The sequence below is a fragment of the Triturus cristatus genome, chromosome 1_1 (assembly GCF_964204655.1).
Source record: "Triturus cristatus chromosome 1_1, aTriCri1.1, whole genome shotgun sequence".
Taxonomy (NCBI): Eukaryota; Metazoa; Chordata; class Amphibia; order Caudata; family Salamandridae; genus Triturus; species Triturus cristatus.
This window is the reverse complement of record NC_140579.1, coordinates 686,296,507-686,324,344: the sequence shown is the minus strand read 5'-3', so window position 1 is coordinate 686,324,344 and position 27,838 is coordinate 686,296,507. Positions and strand designations below refer to the sequence as shown.

The following is a 27,838-nucleotide window of genomic DNA, read 5'->3' as shown; positions in this document are numbered from 1 at the left end:
GAGTTTGAGCAATGTGTGCAATAAATTGCAGTGCACTTGTTTCTCTTTATATGAACTCTGATTCTACTACAGCATTTTCTCCTTTGTATTGCATTTCGGTCTTTGCTGCGGAGCCAACTGTTTGTTCTCTCCTTCAGTGGTACCCTATTAACAGTATCTGCTTCAGCACATTGTATTTTTGGAACACCCTCCTTTTTCTCCTGTTGTCGATCTCCCGTGGCTCCAACTCCCTTTGAAACCTTTACTCTTGGGAACTGCTACTCTTGCAAGATTGAACTACTTGTGTGTTCTGTAACTTTATTTGGGCTTATTATTTATTCTCCGTTTTGAATGATCCTATATTTCCTCTTGAATCTCTTCTTCCACAGCCTTCACCTACTTCTACAAAGGCAGCAAGTACTGGAAGTTCAACATCCAGCAGCTTAAATCTGAACCCGGCTACCCCAAGTCCGTGCTTCGTGACTGGATGGGTTGTCCCACACCTCGTAAGGATGAAGACGAGATGGAGGTGGTCATCGTGGAAGTAGACGAGGAAGGAGGCTCCATCAGTGCAGCCGCCATTGTTGTTCCAGTGCTCCTTCTAATCTGCGTCTGCGCTCTTGGTATCACCGTCTTCCTCTTCCGGCGGCATGGTACCCCCAAGAAGCTCATCTACTGCAAGCGCTCCCTGCTGGACAAGGTCTGAGACTCTACCTTGGCAGGTCAGACACTGCGCACATTCCGACATCTGTGCTGCGCATCGACAAAACGAGTAGATGGATTCCCCCCCTCTCTGCTTAATGAACAATGTGGGGTGTTTACTTATTTTTAGGGGGGGTATTGGGGTGGGGATGAGTTGCACGGGGTACCCTCATTCCTTTCCATTGTGTTTACTCTTATACAAGTGACAAACCGTACGCCCTTCTCTCTCTTTTCTCCCTGTATCAGATTGTTTGCTTGCGTACAATGGCTCACCCTTTTTGCTTCCACGTTCTCTACACCCCCACCCACGTTCCCCTCCAGCAGCCTATATTAACGTCACTTCATCTAGTGCATCAGTGGGGTGCTGCGCGCTTTCCACACTTCAGAAAGTATTCAAACTCCTTGTGGGAGCTGGAGACATTTCAATAAAATAATAAGATTATAAAATTCTTTTTTTGCCCTCAAAAGACCCTACCTTCTCATTTCTGCTGATGACTGAAAAGAAGATAACCTCGAAGAAGGGGGAAGTCAGGAGGAGAAGCTTTGATTTGTCTACCCAAGTGCACCTGGGAGAGAGTGGGTGATGTATTGGAGGAGTTGGGAGGGTACTGGCATGTCGGCTATGGAGAGCAGTTAGATACCCGAATGTGGTTAGTAGTTGTAGCATTGGTGCCACTGCCTGCCTTCCTTTGTGTTAATATAGAACTTTCCTGACTGTAAGTGGGGCCATATCGTTCCCGAACCCCTTCACCCTCCATATTGTAGGGCTGGGTTACTTTACCTTTTTATGAACACCATTACATAGTAAACATCTCTCACCATACACTGTAGACCCAGAGCATGCTGAATATGAAGCAAACTGCTCCACGGACAGATCCGATCACTGTTAGAATAGAGGTGAAATGTTAAAGCAGAGCGAAGGGGAGTAGTGGATGTGTTTGGTTTTACACTCTTTTGTATTGGGTCTATCCCTTTTCCTGATTCTGCAGTAGGCAGCACTACCTCTCTCACGTTGCTCTGCCTTTAAGGGAAATATAGTGCAAATTGTCAGCTCCAGCCGTGGCCATAAGAGACTGCCTTCCCATGGAAGGCAACCGGGAGGCTGCAGCCTTTGACCTAGCTCGCAAAGATCAAAGTTTATAGGCCAGGATTATCTTCATTTGAGGCATACTTTTATTTTATAGGTTTCTATTAAATTCTGACGTCTTCTGGTTTTTAGGCTGTTCAGCAATAGGTTTTGTTGTATTTTTAGCAAATTCAACTTTATAACTTTTTTTTGCTTAAGATTCAAGCTGGCAGTCCCTTACCACGGCTCGAGTTCCGGATAGTTGGAAACTCGCGGTGGTCTCCCCATTGCTGAAGAAAGAAACACTGGATCCCACCTGTCCAGCGAACTATAGACCCATTTCGCTGCTTCCTTTTCCCATTAAGATTCTGGAGAAACTGGTCACTAAACATCTGTCCAGTTTTATGGAGACTAACATCTGTCTGGACGTGACCCAGTTTGGCTTCAGACCAGCTCACGGTGGTACTGAGTCCGCCTTGGTGACCGTCCTGGACGATCTTCGTTCGCGAGTCGACATTGGACGGGCAGCCTTTTTAGTGCTGCTCGACATGTCGGCAGCGTTCGATACGGTCAACCACGCCATCCTGGTCAGTAGACTTGAGGAAATCGGAGTGACGGGTTTGGCCCGTGAGTGGCTGGTCTCTTATCTGGGGGCAGATGTCAGGTGGTAGCCTTGCCACCGTTTCAGTCTGACATCAAGGTGGTTGGGCAGGGTGTTCCTCAAGGGTCTGCCATCAGCCCCATTCTGTTTAATCTTCATCTTCGGCCCCTGGTGAACTTGATTAAATCATTTGGCATTGCGGTCACTAACTACGCTGATGACACGCAGCTTATTTTTCTATCGAGGGTAAGGACGCGGTGCCTCTGGAGACCTTCCATCGTTGCATGGCAGCAACTGCAGATTGGTTGAGGCAAAACTCCCTGCAATTCAATAGCTCCAAAACAGAGGTACTGCATTGCTCGATGGATCGTGTCCCCCGTCCGCTGCCATTTGATTTCTGGCCCACCTCCTCCCAGGATGCTCCTTCGGCAGCAGGTTCCGTCCGGAACCTGGGTGTGATGTTCGGGCCCAATCTTCAGCTAGACGTATTTGTAAACAAGACTGTGGCCACTTGTATGGCGCTGCTCCGTATGCTATGGAAAATCCTTCCGTTGCTACCGGTCCATGCTCGGCCAGAGGTGGTGCGTGGCATTATATTGAGCAGGTTGGACTATTGCAACGCATTGCTGTTAGGAGCACCCGCCAATTTGGTGGGTAAACTGCAACGAGTGCAGAATATGGCTGCTAAGTTGGCCCTTTCTCGGCGGCGTTCTGATTCTTCCACTACGGCGCTGGCAGACCTTCATTGGTTGCCTACCTCGCAGCGGATTGTTTTTAAAGCACTGTGTTTGGTGTTTAAGGCGATTCATGGGCAAGGCCCTGTCCCGCTGCAGGAAATGTTCGCGTAGTATGTACCCGCACGTTCTCTCCGATCATCGTCAGCCTATCTACTGGTGGTTCCGAAGGTTTTGAGGGCCCGGATGGGTGGACGGTCCTTTAGATTTGTGGCAGCTAAATGTTGGAACTCCCTACCTCTGTCGCTGAGAAGTATGGGGGATCTTTCCTCCTTTAGGAAAGGATTAAAAACTCATCTTTTTCCTAGGTCAGGTTAATTTGTCTGGATATTGTAACATCGCGTGTTGTTGGTAAAAAGTCAAAGCGCCAGGATACCCTTTGGGTGACAGTTTTTTTGCGCTATATAAATACGCGATACAATACAATACAGAAGGGAAGGCAGGAACACTCTTGTACACGTTTTTTCATATTCTAGACACAGACTGAAAGAGGTCATTCATTTTTCTTCAACATCTTGATCCTTACCCCAATAAAAGCTACCTAGTGTGTTAGATAATCTCTTAATTTTAAATAATATTGGCCCCTCTAAACCGAGCCCCCCGCCCGTCCTCTGAATGCATACTCTTCCTCACCTGCTCATCTATCTTGTGTGGTGCCGGACACTTGTAATGGGTCGCTGCATTCACTGCGTGGTTTAAAACAACAGAAAACATCAGGGCACATATGGTTGGCAAAGACCAGAGCAACTGCTTCTATCACTTAAAATCCCTGCTTCCTTTATGGGAATTTTTCCAGTGCTTTAGGCTATAACCTTCGCAGGGTCCAAAGAATGCTTTAACTTTATATTATATACAGATAGCCACTTTATTGACATTAATGCATATTATTGGGTAAACACGACATAACCATTACTCTGAATGTTTTCTACAGTCCTCCATTTATTGGGCCTGCAGTCAAAGGTGCGAAATGAAACTCTTCATTTTCTTTTTACATTTTGCTATCTGAATGACCATATGTTTCTTAAAGTCCCTTCCCCTTAAGCTGTTGCTCGGAGTAAGGCGTGAGAGGGGAATTAATGTCCTAAAATAGCAAAAGTAGCAGGAATCAATCAATCAGTGGATTTATATAGCACGACTAATCACCGGAGAGGGTATCCAGGCGCTTGAGGGTCATGATGGATCAGGTGACTCAATCAAACATCCAGGTCTTAAGCGCTCTAATAGAGAGCACTTAAGACCTGGCTGTTCGATTGAGTCTCCTGATCTATGTCACGAGTTCGCTCCTGACATACACAGAAAAAGGCTAAAGGCTGGACAAAGAAAACATCAACCAAAATGGATCCCCAAAAATAAACTGCAAAAGAGATTTGGGGGGAAAAAAGGAACATTGACTTTTGGTTTTTTATTGGTGTCAGACTTCCCAGCCAATAAAGTTTGTATTTTTTGCAAAGGTGCCAGATAGCACCCCCGATGTGGATTTTACCAGTTCTTTTTGCATACCTGGCCAACCCCATTTTTCGATTTCTGCAAATCCAATGAACCTCACATTACAATAAGAATGCAGTCCTCTGAGCTTTTTTTGTCACCATAATTGTAAGCTGATAGGTATGCAACCTCTGTCTAGGTCCCTGAAGACCATTTAGGGTTTAGCTGTATTTAAGGTCTTGTTGTTTCTTGCCAAGGGGAAAGCAGCTTTTGTTTAGTTGCTACAAGCCTCCACTATTACGGATTAAATAGTAAAATTGAATAATGAGCCTCAGCCAGTGGGATTCTAGAAATAGTTGAGGTGCTAGAAGCCTTAACCAATATGGATGTATTAAATGTAGGCACTAGAAGCCGCAGCTAAAAGGGATTTATCAATAATAAAATTGCAAGAATTCACAAATAGCGGAGGGGCTCACCGACAATGGAAACTCGAAGAGCTTTTAATGGGAACAAAGGTTTATAGTAGGTGCTGTTAAATACTTTTCTCAGTTGGGACACAACACATTGGAACGGTTGTCCTTTGCTGGCTGCAGCACTAGCAAGAGGTCCTAGAAATGCACCTGCGTCCGAAGAACGCCAGCAGTAACTCTCTCCGACACAGGTACCTACTTATTATGTTAGAGGCACAACCAGCCGCCCTCCACTGCTTTTATAACCCACCGGGGCCATGCCTGACCCTGTCATCACATCTCCTCTAAAAATCTTCTCTTGTTCTCTTCCATAGCATCAACTTTTGACACTTTGTCAACAGTGATTGCTCGTGGTCATACTGGATTCAGACCTGTTTTCTCGTGAGACTCCGCAGCACTGTGCCTTAGCTGGATGTGTGATACAAGAAGCGAGGCATTAATGAATTTTCAGATCATTTATAGGTTCCACTCTCCTCACCATGACAGTAGAATAGTTAGCTGTTTGTGTTTTGATATTCAAGCTCAATGCTTCACACTTCCTTTGCAGAAAAACCTGCCTATCTGGTCCAGTTTTCCACAGAATAAAAAAACAATCTATTGTAGTTGAGGGGACTCCAAAACTCCCCACGGCCCTACAAAAGGTACCAGGCATCGGTGGGGTAGACAGGTGCCAAACGTTGCCCAGCATTTTTGCTCGCCGCCTCCGGGTTTAGTGCCTTTTTTGTTATTTTTTATTTCATCCATATTTTTAATACTATAATTCTGTTGTAAAAATATTAATAGATAAGGAGGAATCAGCGAGGCCCTCTCTATTACAAGAGAGACTTTCCATGCACATCCCCCAGCCTTGCAGGTCAGGGTTCCGGGTTAAAAAAAAAAAAACCCTCTCCTGGCACGTGTTTTAAAAAAATTATTTGAGTAAAATAAAAAGGGAAAATATATACATTGTACAAGGTTTTTGGGTGCTGATGCCAGTGGAGAGGTGGGAGGGAAGTGTTAATTCGGAGCTGTTAGTGCTCGTACATTTTTTTTAGAGAGTAAATGATTTGAAATGAAACAAAATATGCAGCTTCTAAAGAAAATGTTTTGTATCTTTTTGGAGAACTGAATAAAAAGACATAAAACTTTTATATCAATGCTGGTATTTTCATTATTTTTTCAGTTTATTTTGCGAGCTGGGGAAAGGAGAGTCTGCTTGTTGACCACCGTGACTGCACTAATGACCAACTGGGTGCTATATAAATGCTAAATAACAATACCAGAAATGAATTCCAGAAAACTATAGTCAAAGGCCGTTTGCTGAAACATAAATAAACGCAGAGAGGTAATGGACACATACACTTTTTGCATTTCTAAATAAATATTGTATAGCGGTTGAATTTTATAATGCTTTCTACTGCTGAGGAGGTGCCAAAGAGCATTTGTGGATGGATAGCATACCACTGTGTGAAAGGGCTTCAGTGGGTATGTCATTCATATTTTTATATCGTGTCTTGGGGACAGAGTTCTGCTCTCGTGTTCTGTCGCTGTGCCTTGGTTTTGGTGTCATGCATATATGGCAGACTGCTCATACACTGTCACTGTGAAGGTTGGGGAAGCTCTTTCCCACCTCCCAAGGCACAAAAACAAAATGGAATTCCCTCTGCTGTTTACAGCAGAGGCATTTCCTGCCCCTGTCCTCATAACCGAATAGTTCCGTCATGATCACAGGAGCACCGGCGCTCATGACGGAATCATTCCGTCATGAGCACCGAAAGGGTTAAGCTTTTCAAAACTATACTGAAAGAATTAAAGAACAAAGTACTGTTAATTTATACAGACAATATGACAACAATGAATTACATACAGGTGCAAAGAGGTAATCCTTCCATTCAGTTTGTCCTAGATGGCACAAAGCATTTCTCAGTGGGCTCAACCTTGTTGAATGCACATATCCAATGCCTCGTCAGCGGTTGTGTAAGGAAATGCTTCTTTTTGTAAGGCCAAGATCTTCTATGAGGAAAAAGAAGAAGGTGGTCTGTACCAGGATACTGAAGAGTCGGAAGGTATTGAAAAACAGAGGTAAAATGTCGAGGCGGATTCACCTGAGGAAACTGTTGACATTTATCCATCAAGGTCATCCCCTCCAGACAACATCACCATGTACAATCAGCTGGTTAAAAAGACAGTGGAAAGGTATGGAGTCCAATTGGACGACAAAAAGTCACAAACAGGTTTCCTACCAGAGAGACTGATACGATCACAAAACAAGTCAATTTCTTCCAATGCTCCCAAGTATCTTGGAGCAGGGGAGAGAGGCGTTCAACGAGCCAGTAACCTACAGGTCAATGATTCGCAGTGTCGAGAAAAAATACAAAATTCCTCTAAGTACCAACCATACATTCAGGGCAATGTGGTGGCAGATTCTATAATTAATGTCACTTTCAAGAAGACAGCATATATATCAACCACCTCCGGATAGCGAAAGTAAAAGGATAGAAATGGTGGGAAGAAAGTTTGGAAGAGGAGCAGAAACAAAATGGCGCACAGCGAACTCCATTGCGTTGCTGAACAGGTATGCCTGTCAGAACTGGGAGGAGATGGCAGAATTAATGAGACACCTGCCATAGCAATACTAGAAGAGGGCAAATGCCCTTGCAGAAGAAGGAAGTGACATTGCCAATATATGCTTAAAGTCCACACTGGATGCTGCAGATACAGCAGCCAGACAACTGCTGACAGGAACAACCTTAAGGCGCCAAGTGTGGCTAAGAATTTTGGGGTTCAAAATTGAGGCAAAGGCCAACATCATCAAGACCCGTTTCAATGAAGAACACCTGTTCAGTAATGCAGCAGATGAGACACTGCAGCAAACCAAAAAAGATGACACTGACCAAGTTGATGGGGGCCCTGCAGTTCAGGGGCGAACAGAGAAAGGGAGCCATACCATTAGAAGACAGACAGGAAGAGGAGGGTTTCAAACGGTGGCATAAAATCAAACCGTACAGTACACCGGCCAGGTGCACACAGCAACACAACAGTAGCAATTCCACGTGCCGCAGTGACAGTCCTTTTTGCAGGCACGTGAGGGGCAAAGCCAGCCTTTAAAAGGTGCAGCAACAACAAACAAGTGACTCACTAAAATTTAACTACACCCACACATACCTGTGGGGGAAGAATAGGAGACTTCTTCCTGGAGTGGAATGAGGTCACATCATACAGATGGATTCTCGACGTAATTCAACTCAGCTATTGCACAGAATTGGAAAAACACTCACCAATGCATGGCCCAAAACACAACACCCACACAAAGAAAAAAAATGCCTTATCTTCAAAAGGAAACAAAAGAACTGCTATAGAACAAGCAATAGAAAAGGTACCCGTAAAAGAGATCAGTCAAGGAGTCTACTCAACATACTTCGCAATACCCAGAATACTTCAGCCCATACTAGACCTCATCTTTCTAAACAAGTTCATAAGAACATCGAGGTACAAAATGACAACTCTATCCCTCAACTCCAACATGGAGATTACAAGGCAACCACAGAATTAGACACCTACCTGCACAATCCAGTGAACCACAGGCACAAGAAGTTCCTACGTTTCTTACTAATTCAAAGTGCTGCCCTTTGGCCTTAAGTCAGCTCCCAGAGTATTCACTAAGGGCCTGGTGGCCGTTGCCGCTCACCTGAGAAGAAAGGGAATACATGTATATCCCTAATTAGATTACTTAGATGTTCCACACATGTGAGAAGTTGGCCTGGCATATGCTGTCCATTAATTAAAGTGGGCACTTTGCACCAGTCCATACAACCCTTATGGTGATTTAAGAGGTCAAAGATAACCTTAGAAAGCTATCCAATTGGTAGCTGTGGAGAGCAGCTTTCAGGCTTTGCCTTGAAGGAATGTTAAGCAGCTTGTTTTACCAGAATGAACCATATTGTATTGGTTAAATGAAAGGAGAACCACAAAGTAGTTATAAAAATATGTATTTATAATTATAACACACTCTAAATACTTCACAGTATCTCCTACACACAGATAAACACAAAAGCACACAATACTGTAGCACTAATACACAGTGGGCTCCAGGGGGAGACCAAACCATATGCTAAAATAGTGGTATAAGAACCACGACTCGAGTCAATACCGTGTCTAGAGGATGTAGAATCGCTGGGACCCCAAGGAACCACCCAAGGTGAGTAAGTAGGGACCCCACGGAGGACAGGTGCAGTGTGGAAATAAGACTGCGGGTGCCGTAAAATTCAATGGGAGAGTCGCGGTTGCAATTTTAAAGTTTAAGGACCCTTCCCAGTGGGTTACGAGGAAGCCCTTTGGATCACAGGAGTTTGAAGAGCCACCCCACCCGTGGATACCGTAGTACCAGATTTACCTATCCCAGGGAAGCCGGGTGCATAGGGCTGAAGTGGTGTCGGAAACAGCTGTCGATCTTAATGGAGGACTTCAAGGAAGAGCCACTGCTGGGAAGAAGAAAAGTGTCCGTTGGAATCCAAAGGTGGATTCAGGATGAAGAGTACTGGAAGCAGAGGGGACAGAGTCTGGGTCACTCAGGAGTGACCAGTGGCTCAGTAGACAAATGCCCACTGATGTTGGGTGCTTCAGGTGCGTTGAGGGGGTTCTTGACTCTGCAGCCACCGGGACCAGGAGACGTCTAGGATGACCAGGAGCCGGATACAAGCTGTCCCACGAAGGATATCGAGTGCTGAGGGGTCGTGTCCGGCTGGAGCACCAACAAGCCTTGGCAGCGGCAACCCATGAAGATGGTCAAGAAAGATTACGGTTCAGACCAGCAAGGACCATGAAACTCACCAAACACAGGTGTGTCAGGGCAAGCCTGGAGCAACCAGGGGAGCCCAAGAAAAGCAGTGTTGACTCTCGAGGACCCACAGGCCGGAGGCACAGGAGTCGCAAGGGGACCTCGAGCAGAATTACAAAGCAACATCCCACAGAGCACTCAGTGCGAGGAGGCCGAAGTTCTTTGGTGGAAATGGTGCCAGAGGTTGGGGCTACTTGGAGCCCAGTGCATTTGTTTTGGGACCGCCAACAAGCATATGCACTTGCAAAAGTAAGCGGTATTGCAGCCCCCGCGAGGGATTCTGACCTTAAACTTGGTAAGAGGGCAGCTCGGACCTCGAGAGACTTGGAAACCCACCTCCTGTGTTGCTGGAGCCTTCGGAGTCCGTAGGAGCTCAGGAGCAGCACACCGGTATATCGTGATGTGGTGCCTGCGGTTGCAGGGGAGTGACTCCTTCACGCCAAGGTAGATGTCTTCAGTTGTCCTTGATGCTCCACGGATACTGCACGGAGCCTGTATAGTGCACGGGCACAGACAATGCTTTGGATGGAGTGTGGGACGAAGTTGGGCCCAAACAAAGTCCAGAGTGTCCAGACAGTCAAAGTTCAGTGGTTTCTGGTTCAGAATCTTGTCCACGTAGAATCTAGGGTCCTACAACCAGGTAAGCCCTTTTGTACCCATGGGAGAGGGTTGGACAGATTCAGGGGACCCTCCCAGGAGAGGGTCTGGACAGTGGGGAGGTTACTGCCAAGTCCTTTGTCTAGTTTCGCGCCAGCGGCTCCCAAGACTGGTTTCAACTGGACACCAAATGTGCCCCTCATGCAGACTTTTGGTTGCTGGCAAGCGCACCCACCCAGGCCTAATACACTAAATCCTGTCTGGGAGGTAGTCACACCTCCCTGTGACAGGATGCCTATTGTTTTGCCTTCCCCCTGCTCGAGCTTGGCTCAGCAGCAGGAGGGCAGAAATATGTCTCTGGTCGGCAGCAACCATTTTGGGCTGCCCGGGACTAGAAGGCTGGTACCGGGAACACCAGGGACCTTACAAAGCTCGTTTCTGAGGGGTGGTATCATACCTCCCACAACGGTTAAAGGTGTGGGGGTATGATTCCACAATGTTTGATACCAAACACGATAGGGTTACTTTCAGACATTTTAGAGTTGGTCATCACGCGGTCGCGTAATGCCACTCTATATGTCGTAAATGGCTGATACACTGACAACCCGGGAGAATGGACTCCGTAGGCTGCAGGGGTGTTCTGCTCATGCAATGGCACCCTCTCACTTAAAACCAAGCACCCTGCCTTTAGGATTGGTAAGCCCTGCTATAGGGGTGACTTATAGGTTTTAAGTGCAGTGACCCTTAGATATAGTAAACCTATAGCTAAAGAAAGAGGCGCATGCACCATCTTACACAGGCTGCAATGGCAGGCCTGTAGTTCCATATTGCATGGCCACTCATGGGTGGCATAATACATGCTCAGCCCATGGGAGGCCTCTGGGGTACCTATACCCTGGGTACATGTGTACCATATACTAGTGACTGACCAGGGTACCCCAGTATCCAATCTGGAGTGTACCTAAGTACATGACATAACATTTCAGGGAGACAGGAGATAGGCTGGGTCCTGATCAGCAGGATCCCAGTCGGACTAGTCGAAAACAGTGTAACATGAAGCAAAAAGTGGGGGTAACCATAAGAAGCAGATCTTACTTTCCTACAACACACAAATGCAGAGACAAGATAAAAACAGTGCTGACAACACTGCACAGATTGGGATTTACAATAAACATGGAAAAGTCTTCAGCTACTCCAGAACAGGAGAAACTCTTCTTGGGAGCAAGAATAAATGGAGTACAAGTGAGGGCATTTCCATGTGAGAAAAGAGTCCTGGCCATAACACAAGAAGCTTCCCATTACTAGAAGGGTAAGTCTCTAACAGTGAGGACTGTGGAGAGATTACTAGGAATGATGATGTTAGAAGGTGGTTCTGACACTATGGGCCGCCCGGATTTTTCGCTTTTTGAGCACCTTATTGTTGAGCTTTTACTGTTGGGGAGCCTCATAAGTTGGGACTCACCCACAGTGAACTCAGGATAGAAGAGACATGCCAGGGAAAGTCAGTGTGTTTTACTGTGTTTTCACTTCCTTATTCCCCTATGGGAATGTGGAGCCAGGGGCTAGATTAACTTCAATTAGGCCTACAGATTCCAGACACGCACTTAAGTCCAATGTAGCAAATGTGAAAAGAAGTATTCTGCAGAGTCCAAAGTCATATTTGTACTGCTTTTGGGTCATCCAGAACTGTCATATTTCTCTGAGCCAGCCATGACCAGACCCAGGCTGAGGGCTGACCTCAGCTGGATGGATTGATAACCTTTCTTCCACAAGCGAGGGCCTCCTCTCCACGAAGAGAAGATGGGTGGGGCTACAGGCCAATCCATCAACCGCTGTCGCGGGGTGCCAGGCACCAGGCTGCACCAAGGAGGGAAGGCAGCTTGGGGGGGAAGGTGCTTTCGAGACATGTGGCAGAAACCCTGGACGACGCCATTTTGAACAAGCTCAGAGGCTGGACAAAAAGGAGGGAGCAGGGGCAGGGACGTGATGTGTCGCTATTTGATAGGACCAACAGAGACTTCCTGCCAGCCCCCTACTCAACTTTTAAAAAGTGCTTGCACAGGAAGAGAAGGTCTCTCTGGGGTGTGGTCTGCTGAGGGTGAAGGTGAAGGTGCTGGAGCCTGGCGCAATGGGCAGTTGGAAGGAGAGACCCCCTGACTGCCCCCAGGACCCTATCAGCACCAGACGAAGAGCCCAGGACTGGTGCACAGAAGCAGGGGCCTCTGCGCAGGGAGAAGAGAGTCCCAGAAGGCGAGCCTGGCGAAAGGCTGGCGCAGGGAGCCAGTGAAGACAGCACACTGCTGAATCTACCCTCTCAGAGACCCAGAGGGCAGAGGAGAGTGTTCCCAGCAGCTGGGGCTGGTAAAGAGGAGCATGAAGTGTCCCATAATGCCTCGCCAGTCATTTGGAAATCTGCCGTTTTGGTGCTTTGTGGCCCCCAGAGGAGGGGGGTCACCCTCACGGAAGACAGCACACTGCTGAATCTACCCTCTCAGAGACCCAGAGGGCAGAGGAGAGTGTTCCCAGTGGCTGGGGCTGGTAAAGAGGAGCATGAAGCGCCCCATAATGCCTCACCAGGCATTTGGAAATCTGCCGTTTTGGTGCTTTGTGGCCCCCAGAGGAGGGGGGTCACCCTCACGTGTGAGAAGGGGTGCAGGGGAGCTGCAGGAGCACCGCAGTCTCCCCCAGCATAAAGAAGAACAGTCCACCCACAAGTTTCACAGGGCATCTGAAAGAATAACCCCTCAAGGGCTCAGCCAGCCTTTAACACCTTCTAGGCTGGAACTTATGTTCTACAGCTGAGGGTGTACTATGAAGTGCATCATGGAGTGAAGGGCTGAGTTGGGGATGTCTGGAGAAGGGCATCCCCTGGAGGTGAAGTGGTGTAATTGCACCGAAATGCATTTACTACTGGTTATTTCTTTTTAGGTGGACTGAAAGTCACATGTGTAAAGTGAAGTACCTGTGTAAGGTGATGTTAAGCTAAATGGAGTTATGTTGCTGGACCTTCCTGCTAGGGGGTCTGGCTGTATTTACGTAATCCCATGCTTTTACCTGCGATTCCTTTTAAAGTGAAGAGGCGCACTGCAGGAGAAGTGTAGTTGCCAGGAGTGCTTCTTTTGAAGGGACTGTAAGTCACATGTGTAAGGAGATGTCATAAGCCAAGTGGGGCTATGTTGCCAGACAGTCCCGCTAGGGTGTCTGGCTGTATATGCGCAATCCTGTGATTTCATCTGTGATGCCCTTAGGGGCTGTAATTGCAATGCATTCAAATGATCAACCAAGGTGATGAGTACTGTCATTCTAAAGTGTGCGTAAACATGGATTCTTGCTGCTGAGCTTAGGTGAAGACCCCAGACTGCTAGCCCTTAAGATATAGAGGTCCATACTTTATGGTCAGTAGGAGATGCTCAGTCAGGGTCATGTGTCACCAAGGCAGGTTTACCCCTTTTTAATGCTTGTTGAGGTAATGGGGTGGGTCGCCACTGGGATGGTGCCAGTGCACAGGGCCCTCGCTCCAGGTTATGTTCAACTAACTGCATTGGGGGCAAGTTGATGTGCATACATGGGAGTGGTGGTACTAGACCCCACCCCCCCTGCGGGAGGGGTGGAGATGTTATGCAATGTCACAAAGTAATTCCAACAGCTTATGTATATTTGTAAATTGGTGCATAGTATTGAGTGGTGTGTGTGTTTAATAAATGTACTCTTACTTTTATAAAGCAAAGTGCAGACTGGACAATCAATTATTGAGTGTTATTTTTGTGCACCTGCAAATGGCGATTACTAGCCCACACCACCTCCCTTGAGTAAGCCTCAGACTGCTCTGCAACGCTACCCTCTGAGAGTCAGGCGCTACAATTGGGTGTTTGGTTCCCAGTGAAGGACAAATGTAGTCATGTTATTTGTGCAGGCCTCACATATGCTGCTTCGTTTTCCAACATATGACTTCCTGCATACAACTAATACCACATTCGCGGTTCCACACGAGACCGATTCAGGAAGGGTCCAAAACCAATAGTCATAGGCGAATGGGAGGGGAGCTGGGAAGATCTAGTGGTTGTCACGCAGAGTGTAAAAGAGGAAATGAGATGGTGGAATAAAGTGAATGTAATAGCAGGAAGACCCTTCATGACGTCAGCTCCAACAGTGATCATCACAATGGGCGCCTCAAATATGGTATGAGCAGCTCATAAGTAGAAACTCAACAGCCGAGCAGAATGGAAACCACAAGAATAAATACAACACACAAATCTACTGGAGTTTAAGACTGTTCCTAGCCTTGAAAGCCTTTCAGAAACAATTATGGAACACCTCAATACACAGTCGAATGGACAGTATATATTTTTTTTAAATATACTTTATTGATTTTGCACATATTTCTGTTATATTTCAACATGTTTAAGCCTTTGTACATTTATATTAGTCAAGTTAGCATTGCCTGTATCATATTCATAATCTCTTACATGTTCTATTATGTAGCAATACCGCAGGTAGCCATCTCCAATATAACTGAGTGCTGTGACACCACTATGCATTTAACAATAATCGCAAACTTTTAACTTGTAACAGCCATCCGCCCCGCCCCAATCCCCCCAAGCTGTGGCATTCTCTTTCACAGCATAAATTCCTGTTGCATCCCAGCATTGTGTTCTCATTCCTTTGCGCATGTTTGTGCGTCGTCCCTCTTCCCCAGTACCTACTGTGTGTTTGGAGTATCAGAAATGTCGTCAGGGTTAGCGCTTTTAAGGGCTTCTAGCATTATGTCCCATTCCATTGATATCAGCTTTTTCCTTAGCCCACGGGCTTTCTCTCGGCGTAGAGCAGTGCTTTCGGCTCCACCCCATCTTGTTAGTTCGCTGTGCCATGTGTATATTGCAGGGGGTTTAGCTGATTTCCAGCGCATGGTGATAGATCTCTTGGCCACTATAAGCGCAAGATCCAGGAAGCGAAGCTGGACCTTCTGCGGCGCCCTACGCTTACGGAGGGCCCAACAAGCACTCCAGTACTGAGCCATCTATTGAAAGATGCGAAGTCTCCTCTAGTATTCTTTTAACCCCTCCCCAGAACTCTCCCAGGCACGGGCATGCCCACAGCATATGTATAAAGACCGCCTCTGCCATTTTGCATCTAGGACATTGATGTGTTGTGTTTGGGTACCTCCGCTGTAATCGGTGTGGTGTAAGATAAGCTCTGTGTAGGACCATGTATTGTATGAACTTAAACTTGGCATTACGGGACATCCTCTTTGGATGTTCCAAATATCTGCCAACACCCTGTCCGAGAGGTCACGCCCCACATCTGCCACCCATTGAATCCAAAGGGTGTCAAGGGGCAGATTAACGTGAGCCCGGATGCTCAAGTATAGCCATTTGATAAGGTGACTTCCCTTCCTCATATAGTATAGTGATTTAACTAAATCATGCGTCTTGGGTTCTTCTTGGTGAGGAGACCAGTGTTTCTTGACATATTGTAGTATCACAGCATTTATCATATATTGAGTGCTTGGTGCCCCAGTTTCTCGTACGAAATTGTAGTGGTCTATTAGAACCTCCCCATTGAAGAGTTCCCCTACCGTCCCCACCTCTGCATCTAGCCATGCTCTGAGTTTGTGTTTCGCGAGTCTACCGCTCAATAGTGGGATCCCCACTAAAGGGATATTACCTGCATAGGGGGGGCAGCTAGATGTGTATTTCAGTGCTTTCCTCTAGCATGTCAGTGAGGTTTGTAGTAAAGGCGGTATGGTCATGGAGATTTTACACTGTGGTAATAATAGTGTGTGTAGCTGTCCCTGTTCAATATTTCGGTCAGTGAATCCGATCTCTTGTAGGTTGCGACCTGCCATCCAGTAGGACAGGCACTGTAATTGGCTCGCATAATAGTAGGCTTGGACATCCGCTGCGCCTAGGCCTCCCCCCTTTGTGTCTATCTATAATTTCTTGAGGCTTACCCTGTGTCGGCCTGCTCTCCATATGAGATCCGATAGTATTGTGTCAAGTGTTTTGAAAATAATTGGAGGTATATTTCGGGATATTAGTAAAATAATAAAGGATCCGAGGGAGTACCACCATCTTAGACACTGCCACTCGGCTCATTGCTGAAAGAGGCAACATGGTCGAAAAAGGTACTTGTGAGCGTATTCCCCTAATAGCCTTACTGAGGTTACCCTCCAACATGTCCGTGTGGGATTGGTACATGTTGATGCCCAAATATTTAAACGTGTCGTGCTACAGGTAGGGAAAGCAGCCCAAGATTGATTCTGTCAGGGCGTGGTTTTTCTTGGAAGAAGAAGGTGTTTGATTTGATTCATTTATGGCTAAGCCGGTTATCTGCTGGAACCATACAAAAATTCCCAGTATTGGGTCTAGCCCTCTGTTAGAACTGGGGTCACCAATTCCGACACGGTAGCTTGGCGCGAGGTAGGAAGTCACCCGAAGGCAATGTGTAAAGCACTAGTGCAGCACTCACCTACGCGGATCCAGCCATGCGCACACAATGAAGGACACCACACAGGTAGTTTGGTAAAAACAAGTTTCTTTATCTAAGATGAGACATAGTGCATAAATTCATTTCAGGATAAACAAAGGCAATTTTAGGATAACCATCAATTCATTCAAGTAATTTCATCTAGTTCAGACCGCTACATACAGCAGTGCCTTGGGGGTGACAATTAATTCACTCCCGTAAATGGGTCATTGAAACGCAGGGCAACATTAAATTCATTCCGGCAAAACAGTTGTAAATGCAGATAAGAGCATTAAGACACGAATAACACATCAAAACATTCCCTTGGCGGGAGCTAATCAAGGCATTAGACCTTACAGGACAATCATACAGGCGATAACACGGTTGAGCCCCTTCAGCAAGGGTGACGCTTTGGGCGGAGGGGCTCTTCTCCTGCAGCAGTCCCTGTGCAGGGGGGCAGACTCTGGGCAGTTGTGAAGCACCCTGATCCCCCCCCTCAATCTGTAGGCAGTGTCTTAGGCAGGTTGGGCAGCCCCCTCCCTCGACAATGGTCGCTTGTGGCAGGGGTAACGGGGCGTGGACCCAGCCCCAGCTTCTTCCGCACTCACCAGTCAATCCGGTAGGCCAGGGGGACAGTTCCAGATCACACCGGCGCTAGCGAGCACCTCACACCCCTAACCCCAGACGGCCCACTCCTCTCCTCATTCGGGCCTCGCCTGGGGGGGGGCAGAGCACTCTTCCGGCCGGCGGAGACCTCCTCGGGGCTCCGGCCCCGCCGGTTCTCGGAGGGTTCCGGGCTCCCGGGAGCCAATCAGGTTACTGCTGAGTGGGGGCGTGGCCGATGACGCCGCCGGTGCTCTGGTTGCTGGGCAACGCGCGCCTGCGCGGCCCGGGCCTAGTGTGGCCTTCTGCAGTACCGCGTCGGCCCTCCCCAGGCTACGGGGGCCGCAGCGGTGATGGGTGAGCTCGTCCTCGCTCCCAGGGGTGCCGGGTGACGTCGGATCGGGGATTCCCTCCTTAAGCGGCACTAGGGCCGCGGCGGTGATCGCGCAGCCCCACAGTGAGTGTTTGCAGGTGCCCGGTGCAGCGGCTGTGATCGTGGCAGTCCGCGCTCGATTCCTCGGCGCCGAGGGCACGCGCGCTAGCTCAGCGCTCTCCAGGGGCCCGACACTGAATCACAGGTACCCGGGGCAGCGGCGGTGCCTTGAGGGCACACAGCGCCTAGCAGACTCTGCGCTCGGTGCACAGTGTTTGCAGGGGCGTAGCGCCTGAAGGGTATAGCGCTCACACAGCGCTCAACAGGCACCACAGTCACCAGGCGCCACGCGCAGGCAGGGGGGCACAATTCCGGCAGTATAGCGCTAGGCAGGCACAGCGCTGGATCACGGTCAGCTTCTTCTTCAGGGGCCCAGGTCTGGGAGCACAGCGCTTAGGGGTCACAGCGCTTGGGGGTCACAGCGCTTTACCTGCAGATTGTAGAGGGCCCACAGCGGCAGTCCAGGTCAGCGCTTGTCTTAAGGGGGAAGGTAGATGGCAGGCTCCCCTGGCAGGCTTATTGGGGGGGGAGAAGGGGTGTTGAGTTGGCAGGTATCAGAGGCAGGGTAGGTCCCAGCAGCACACTGGAGATGGTCCCCTGGGTTGCCCCCTCACCAGGCAAGATCAGCAAGCAGGCAGAGTCCCTCATCTAACTTGGGTACAGCAGGGCCTAGACTCAGTCAGTCCCAGTAGTGTAGGTTTCTCCCCTAGGCCCAACCGCCTACGCTCCGGCAGAGGTTCCCCCAGGTCCAGTGGTGCCCCAACTGACTAGTCAGGTTTCCCTCCTTTCCTCATATACCCCCAGGTCAGGTGACCCTCCTGCAAAGGCGGCAAAGCATAATCCCTCCCAGGGCTGGAAGGTTCCAGGAGCTTCCACATAGTAGTCTATGGGACAAAAAGGCGGGATGGAAAAAGATACTGTATCAAAATGTCCCAGCTACTCCTGACTACTAGTATGTGTATGCAATAGCCACTCCGCAGTAGCAGGGGCCTGTGGCAGCCATGTTGTTGGGAGAGAGCACCTGCACCTCAGCACTATTTAGCAGTGGTAAGGCGCCCAGAGACCTAGGGCCAACAAAAAGATGGCGGAAAAAAATGGAGGCAGCAAGGGCAAAAAACGGGGTAGACCACCCTAGGGCTGACAGGTCTAACATGCGTCCCCCCCAGCCGAAAGTGGGGAGAGCTACCCAGCCTCTAGGGAGTTCTCTTCACTAAGGCGGAAGAACCGGGAGAGACCGTCAGCGTTGGCATGGTCTACTCCGAGTCTATCTTACACCCTAAAGTCCATCCCCTGGAGGGAAATGGACCACCTCAACAATTTGAGTTTTTCGCCTCTTATTTGCATGAGCCAGCGAAGGGGTCGGTGGTCAGTCTGAATGAGGAAGTGAGAACCAAAAAGATATGGCCTCAGCTTCTTCAGGGCCCAGACCACGGCGAACGCTTCGCGTTCTATGGTACTCCACCGCTGTTCCCTGGGGAGTAGTCTTCGGGAAATGAAAGCCACCGGCTGGTCTTGGCCTTCCTCATTCAGTTGAGAGAGCACAGCTCCAATGCCATGCTCAGAGAGGCGTCTGTCTGCACGATGAATTCCTTATTAAAATCTTGAGTCCGAAGCACCGGAACGGTGCACAACGCGTGCTTCAGGGTCTCAAAGGCCTCTTGGCAGGCAGCCGTCCAAATGACTCTACGGGGTTGCTTTTTAGATGTCAACTCAGAGGGGCCACGATAGTTCCGTACCCCTTAACAAACCGGCGGTAGTAACCCGTGAGGCCGAGGAAAGGCCGGACCTCCGTTTGGGTTTTGGGGGGCTCCCAGGCCAAGATGGTCTCAATTTTAGCCTGGAGGGGTTGCACCTTACCCCCGCCCACCAGGTGTCCCAGGTAGACGACAGATCCCTGTCCAATCTGGCACTTGCTAGCCTTGATGGTTAGGCCAGCCCGTTATAGAACCTGTAGCACCTCCTGGAGGTGCTCCAGATGGTCCTCCCAGCTGCTGCTGAAGGACAGCTATGTCGTCCAGGTAGGCAGCTGAGAAGGCCTCGAGGCCAGAAAGCACCTGGTTGACCAACCGCTGGAAAGTGGCCGGAGCATTCTTGAGCCCGAAGGGCATCACCCGAAATTTAAAGTGGCCTCCGGGGGTGGAGAACGCAGTCTTCTCCTTTCCTCCGTCGGCCATGGCAACCTGCCAGTATCCGGACGTTAGATCGATGGTACTTCCATACCGAGCTGCTCCCAGCCGGTCAATCAGCTCATCCGCCCTAGGGATCGGGTGAGCATCCGTCTTGGTCACGGAGTTCAAGCCACGGTAGTCCACACAGAATCGAAGTTCAGGTGTGGTGCCCGGTGGGGCCGCTTTCGGCACCAACACCACCGGACTAGCCCAAGGGCTGCTGGAAGGCTCAATTACCCCCAGCTCCAACATCTTGGCCACCTCACCCTGGATGCTGGTCTTGACCTTGTCGGACAGCAAGTAAGACTTGGTTTTCACGGGCGGGCTGTCCCTTGTGTCCACGTCATGGGTACACAGATGCGTGATCCCAGAAGTGAGGGAGAACATCGAGGCGTACTGCTCCAAGACCTGGCGGCAGTCCCTCTGTTGCTCAGGGGTCAAGGATGGGGAGAGGACCACTCCCTCCACCGATCCATCCTTCTCTTGAGTCGCCAGAAGGTCCGGAAGAGGCTCACTCTCTTCCTCTTCGCTCCCATCCGTCACCATGAGGAGAGCAAGCTCCGATCTCTCGTGGTGCGGCTTCAGGCAGTTGATGTGGAACACCCTATGGGGCTGTCAGGGGGGTCTTGAGGTCAACAACGTAAGTGGTCTGGCCTCTCTTCTCCACAATGTCATACGGCCCAGTCCACCGGTCCTGGGCTCCATGACCCACACCTTCTGTCCAACATCCAACTCCACCGTCCGAGCGTTGCGGTCATACCACTCCTTCATGACGGCTTGACTAGCCTCCAGGTTGTCAGAGGCTTCCTTCCAGATTGGCCATCTGGCTGCGGAATGCCAGCATGTAGCTGACCACGTCCCGGGGAAGCTTCGTAGAAGTCTTCTCCCACCCCTCCTTCGCAAGACTGAGGGGCCCCCTAACGGGGTGGCCATAGAGCAGCTCAAAGGGGCTGAACCCGACTCCCTTCTGCGGCACCTCTCGATAGGAAAATAGCAGACAGGGTAGGAGGACATCCCACTTCCATCGCAAGTCCTCCGGCAGACTCCGGATCATCCCCTTCAGAGTCTTGTTAAAGCGCTCTACGAGCCCGTTAGTCTGGGGGTGGTAAGGAGTGGAGAACCTGTAGGTCACTTCACACTCCTTCCACATGGCCTGCATGTAGGCCGACATGAAATTAGTGCCCCTATCTGACACAACGACCTTGGCGAATCCCACACGGGTAAAAATCCCCATTAAGGCCCACGTCACCGCAGGTGCAGTGATGGTCCTCAGAGGAATCACCTCCGGGTACTGGGTGGCGTGGTCCACTAACAGCAAGATGAACCGGTGTCCCGAAGAAGTCGGCGGGTCCATCGGCCCGACAATGTCAATGCCTACCCACTCAAAAGGGGTACCGACAACTGGGAGCGGTTCCAGAGGGACCTTCAACTTGGTCCCAGTCTTGCCACTCGCCTGGCAAGTCTTACAGGTCTTGCAAAAGGTGTCAGAGGCAACTCGCATTCTGGGCCAGTAAAAATGCAGACCAACCTAGCAAAGGTTTTGTCCTGGCCCAGGTGTCCTGCTAGTGGTATCTCATGTGGCAACTCTAGCAGAAAGGCCCGGTAGCATTGGGGGACCACTAAGGCCCTAGATGACCCATGCACCGGAGCCTTAGGCTCACTGTAGAGGAGGCCATCCTCCCAGTAAATATGGTAATTGCCGGTCTCTTGGTTCGTCGCTTGGGCTTCGGCCTGTCGCCGCATACCTTCAAGCGTGGGGCACTCCCTATGTGCCCGACAAAATTCCTCCCGGGTAGGGCCTCCTTCCACCTGCCACTCTGCAATGGTCGGCAAGTCCCCCACGGGAACCACATCCACGGACTCCGGGGTCACCTCCGCGGGCTCCCCATCCATCTCGCAGGGTGCGTCTTCCACAACGTCCTCCTGACCAGCATTGGGCTGGGCCATTGTTCCAGTATCCAACCCGGGTTGAGTTCCTTGCTGGGCAGCCATGGACCTCGTGACCACACAGGTCCATCCTGGTAACCCCAGCATCTCAGCATGAGCATTGAACTCCACCTCCTTACAGGCGGTATGTTCCAAATCGTTTCCGAGCAGACAATCCACTGGCATGGCAGGACTGACGGCAACTCTCAACTGACCTGTGACTCCTCCCCACTCAAAGGGAACTTGGGCCACGGGGTAATGACTCAGGCTGTTATCAGCCATTACCACCGGGTGGAATACTTCAGGAATCACCTGCTCCGGGGACACCAGCTGACGTCTTACCATCGTCATGCTAGCACCCGTGTCCCTCAGAGCCTCCACCTCCTCCCCGTTAACCCGTACCCTCTGCCGGTACTTGGCAGTGTTCGAGGGAAACTGTGTCACTGGGACCATCTCTCTATCCCCTAGTGAAACCAGGGTCAGGCCGGTCCACTCACCACCCTCATCTAGGGACAACTCCTCCCCCAGCGCTACACTAGCCTCCCCGGGGCTCTAACCTCCTGTGGGGGCTGGGGACCGTTTGCGGCACTGGGGATCCCCCTTGTAGTGCCCGACCTCCCCACATTCGTAACACCGGACAGTTCTGGGCTGCTGACTCTTGTCATGGTCAGTGGGTTTCGGTGATCCAGATTGAGGTGGGGAACCTTCCCCCTTCCCTTGAGGTCTATTTTGGGGGCCTTTGAAGAACTCCTTCCTTTTATCCCCCCCTCTCTCTTCTGGAGTGCGCCCTGTCCGCCTTTTGGGGTGTCTCCCCCGGCTCCCTTGTGGGACACTCGGGTGCTAACCCAGGTATCTGCCTCTTCCGCAAGCTTCCGAGGGTCGGTCAGCTTGCGGTCCACCAGGTGTTGGCGTAGCTCTTGAAAACATTTATCGAGGAGGTGCTCTCTTAAAAACAGATTGTACAGCCCCTCATAGTTGCTCACTTCGCTGCCACGCACCCAACCCTCCAAGGCCTTACGTGCATAATCACAAAAATCCACCCAGTTGTGTGTGGGAAGCTTATGGCTGTTGTGGAACCTTTGACGATATTTCTCCGGGGTGAGACCAAACTTCCTCAGCAGGGCCTCCTTCATGACAGGGTAATTGGTTTGATCCTCTCTGTCTAAGCCCAAGAGCGTGTCCCCCGCCACGGGAGGCATGTACCGGTACAGACCACCCCCCAGTAACTCTTGGGCACCCCATGGGCTACCAAGGACACCTCATACGCCGCCAGCCACTTATCTACGTTATCCCCAACACTAAAACTGGCCACCACCTCCCTCGGTAGATGGATCTTAGGCTCTCGTGGAACCTCAGCGGGTACGCTGCCACCATTCCTGTTCCCTTGCGCCCCTAGCTGCAATGCTTTCAACTCCAACTCCTTCAGGCTGAGCTCATGCGCAAGCTTCCTTTCCTCCATGGCTAGCCTCTTCTCCACTCTCTCCTTCTCCATCCTAGCAAGCTCCAACCTCAACTGCCTCTCCTCCCTCCTGTCCTCATACTCCTTCACTGACACACTCCTGCCTGACCTGAAACGTCTCCCTGGCAACACATTGTCACTAACATCCACCTGCAGTAGGTCCAACTCTCCTGGAGTGCCCGGTTCTCCCCGAGCGCCCTCCCCTTGTCCCTCGTCCCCTCTCCCTCCCGGGTGGGCCAATACCCATGCCCTCAAGGCTTTCTGAAGCTCCTCTCTCTTGGCGCCTCGCCTGACGGACACCCCCATCCCCTGACAGAACTCCTTCAGCTGCGCCACCGTATACATTTCTAATCTGGCCAGCTCGAACTCCATCCTGACAGGTGGGGCCCCAGACAATTCAAGGGAAAACACTAGGACGTAGGCAACAGGTCAAAAACAGGAGCCTATACACTCAACCAGACAGTGAAGGGCAATTTGTTTGCGTTAGGATAGGTGTCCAATTGTGGCACACACTGAATCCCTGTAGGGTGCTGCACAAGCGCAAGTCCCAATCCCACCGCTGCCACAAATGTTAGAACTGGGGTCACCAATTCCGACACAGTAGCTTGGCGCGAGGTAGGAAGGCACCCCGAAGGCAATGTGTAAAGCACTAGTGCAGCACTCACCTACGCGGATCCAACCATGCGCACACAATGAAGGACACCACACAGGTAGTTTGGTATAAACAAGTTTCTTTATCTAAGATGAGACATAGTGCATAAATTTATTTCAGGATAAACGAAGGCAATTTTAGGATAACCATCAATTCATTCAAGTAATTTCATCTAGTCCAGACCGCTACATACAGCAGTGCCTTGGGGGCGACAATTAATTCACTCCCGTAAATGGGTCATTGAAACGCCGGGCAACATTAAATTCATTTCAGCAAAACAGTTGTAAATGCAGATAAGAGCATTAAGACACGAATACCACATCAAAACATTTCCTTGGCGGGAGCTAATCAAGGCATTAGACCTTACAGGACATCCATACAGGCGATAGCACGGTTGAGCCCCTTCAGCAAGGGTGACGCTTTGGGCGGAGGGGCTCAACTCCTGCGGCAGTCCCTGTGCAGGGGGGCAGACTCTGGGCAGTTGTGAAGCACCCTGATCCCCCCCCCATAATCTGTAGGCAGTGCAGGCAGAGTCTTAGGCAGGTTGGGCAGCCCCCTCCCTCGACAATGGTCGCTTGTGGCAGGGGTAACGGGGCGTGGACCCAGCCCCAGCTTCTTCCGCACTCACCAGTCAATCCGGTAGGCCGGAGGGACAGTTCCAGAGCACACCAGCGCTAGCGAGCGCCTCACGCCCCTAACCCCAGACGGCCCGCTCCTCTCCTCATTCGGGAGGGGGGGGGGCAGAGCACTCTTCCGGCCGGCGGAGACCTCCTCGGGGCTCCGGCCCCGCCGGTTCTCGGAGGGTTCCGGGCTCCCGGGAGCCAATCAGGTTACCGCTGAGTGGGGGCGTGGCCGATGACGCCGCCGGCACTCTGGTTGTCGGGCAACGCGCACCCGCACGGCCCGGGCCTAGTGCGGCCTTCTGCAGTACCGCGGCAGCCCTCCCCAGGCTACGGGGGCCGCAGCGGTGACGGGTGAGCTCGTCCTCGCTCCCAGGGGTGCCGGGGGACGTTGGATCGGGGATTCCCTCCTTAAGCGGCGCTAGGGCCGCGGCGGTGATCGCGCAGCCCCACAGTGAGTGTTTGCAGGCGCCCGGTGCAGCGGCGGTGATCGTGGCAGTCCGCGCTCGATTCCTCGGCGCAGAGGGCACGCGCTTGCTCAGCGCTCTCCAGGGGCCCGACACCGAATCACAGGTACCCGGGGCAGCGGCGGTGCCTTGAGGGCTCAAAGCGCCTAGCAGACTCGGCGCCCGGTGCACAGTGTTTGAAGGGGCGAAGCGCCTGGAGGGTATAGCGCTCACACAGCACAGCGCTCAACAGGCACCACAGTCACCATGCGCCACGTGCAGGCAGGGGGGCACAATTCCGGCAGTATAGCGCTAGGCAGGCACAGCGCTGGATCACGGTCAGCTTCTTCTTCAGGGGCCCAGGTCTGGGAGCACAGCGCTTAGGGGTTACAGCGCTTGGGGGTCACAGCGCTTTACCTGCAAATTGTAGAGGGCCCACAGTGGCAGGCCAGGTCAGCGCTTGTCTTAAGGGGGAAGGTAGATGGAAGGCTCCCCTGGCAGGCTTATTGGGGGGGAGAAGGGGTGTTGAGTTGGCAGGTATCAGAGGCAGGGTGGGTCCCTGCAGCACACTGCAGATGGTCCCCTGGGTTGCCCCCTCACCAGGCAAGATCAGCAGGCAGGCAGAGTCCCTCATCTAACTTGGGTACAGCAGGGCCTAGACTCAGTCAGTCCCAGTAGTGTAGGTTTCTCCCCTAGGCCCAACCGCCTACGCTCCGGCAGGGGGTCCCCCAGGTCCAGTGGTGCCCCAACTGACACTGGCCTGCATAAGGCTTCCACCTTTACCCCTTCTAACAGCATGATTCCCTCGGAGGTCCTCACCTTCGAGAAGGCGGTACTAAAAGACCTGGATAAAGTACAGGATAAGAATGTTTTGTATAACAATTTTACTCGCAGAGAAAGGGAAGCGGCTAGAACGTCAGCAGCTGACACCACTATCACCATCAAACAGGCTGATAAGGGAGGTGCCACAGTAATCCAGTCTACCAAGGACTATGAAACAGAATGCTTACGACAACTTGGTGATAGAAAATACTATACTCCCATCAACATTGATCCCACGGCGAGATTACATCTAACAATAGCAAGTAAGGTGTTGAAGGCAGAAGCTAACGGCTGGATCACGAAGAAAGAAGCAGATTTTCTTATTACTTCCAACCCTGTCATACCTTATTTCTATACACTACCTAAGGTACATAAGGGTACTATTCCTATCCCTGGGAGACCTATTGTCTCTGGCATTGGCTCCCTCCTGGAACCCTTATCAAAATTCTGCGATCACTTCCTCCAGCCCCTGGTGAAAGACACCGTCCTATGTCAGAGACACGACCGACATCTTGAATACGATTGAGGGGATACAGAATACCGAGAATATTGATCTACTAGTGACCCTGGATGTAGAGGCCCTCTATACCAACATTCCACAACAGGCTACCCTGTCGGTGATAGAGGCAGCCCTACATAAAAGGGAATGGACATCCCCTACTCCCATAACATTCATTATGGACTTGGCCACATTAGCTCTCACGGAAAACTACTTTGCATTCAAAGAAAATCTTTACCATCAATCCCAAGGTACTTCCATGGGGAGTACCTTTGCTCCTAGTGTGGCCTGCCTGTATATGGCGGCTTTTGAAGAGGCAGTGATAATGAATGTGGATAACCCCTTTGGCTCAAATTTAACCCTTTGGAAACGTTACATCGACGATGTCATCATCTTATGGAAAGGGGATGTATCCACCTGTAACGAATTCTGTGAATGGATTAACACTAAGAATCAGTTTCTGAAATTCACACGCCACATCTCTGACTCTGACATCCCATTCCTGGATTTAAACATCAGACTGACATCCACAGGGTTGAGTACGAGTCTGTACAGAAAACCAACTGACAAAAACAGTTTACTTCTTTACAGCAGTCACCACCCTAAGGCCCTACGTGACAACTTACCGTTTGGCCAATTCCTTCGACTCAGGAGGAACTGCAGCTCCATTAATGACTACAAAACTGAGGCTAACATCCTTTCAGAGAATCTTACACAAAGAGGCTATCCTCCTGGAGTGATACACAATTCAATGAAGAGGGCCAGAAATAACAATCGCGAGGCCCTACTCGAAGTAAGAAGAAAAGACAATATAGAGACCATCACTTGTGTCACATCTTTTACACCAGAGTCCAATAACCTTAAGAAAGTTATAAAAAAAAAACTGGGGAATACTATCCGCAGGTACACTCATGATTCCCCCACCACGCTTTGCTTTCAGAAGGACTAGCAACCTCAAGGACACTTTGGTGCACACCAGACCCAAGAAACACATGACTTCTGCATATAACACCCTATGGAATCTTCCCCCTGTACAGGGCCATTACACCTGCGGGGGGTGCTCTTGCTGTGGACAAACCATTGTGGCTAAATCCATCCGCCTCTCTGCCACTTTCGAATGGGTTTTAAAAAGACATACAAACTGCAATTCTACAAACTGCATTTACCTATTGATTTGCCCATGCGACCTCTATTACATAGGGATGACGACACGAGTAGTGAAAACACGCATCATTGAACATAAAAGTAACATTAGATGTGGCAAATCTAATACGAAACTCTACAGTCATTGCCTTGAGTGTAAACATAGCCCCAGCGATTTACATTGGATTGTCCTTGAAAGCCAGCCTGGGATG

At 50.3% G+C, this 27,838-nt stretch overlaps 2 protein-coding genes across 8 annotated transcripts in view; one reads left to right on the top strand and one right to left on the bottom strand.

Moving 5' to 3' along the window:
• Positions 1-27,838, bottom strand: part of LOC146870885 (syncytin-1-like) — a 401,244-nt gene that overhangs the window by 168,305 nt on the left and 205,101 nt on the right. The gene's annotated exons all lie outside the window — the stretch shown is intronic.
• The window catches only part of LOC146870886 (matrix metalloproteinase-14-like), a 350,496-nt gene that overhangs the window by 214,197 nt on the left and 108,461 nt on the right, over positions 1-27,838 (top strand). For 3 of the 6 annotated variants that reach the window (XM_085647108.1, XM_085647105.1, XM_085647110.1), the window contains one exon: positions 369-6,113. In XM_085647108.1, the coding sequence (XP_085503234.1) occupies positions 369-685 (317 nt within the window). In that variant the 3' untranslated portion in view covers positions 686-6,113. Of the gene's footprint in view, positions 1-368; positions 6,114-6,139; positions 8,831-27,838 lie in introns of those variants that run through there. The other 3 variants (XM_085647107.1, XM_085647109.1, XM_085647106.1) reach the window with 3 other exon arrangements.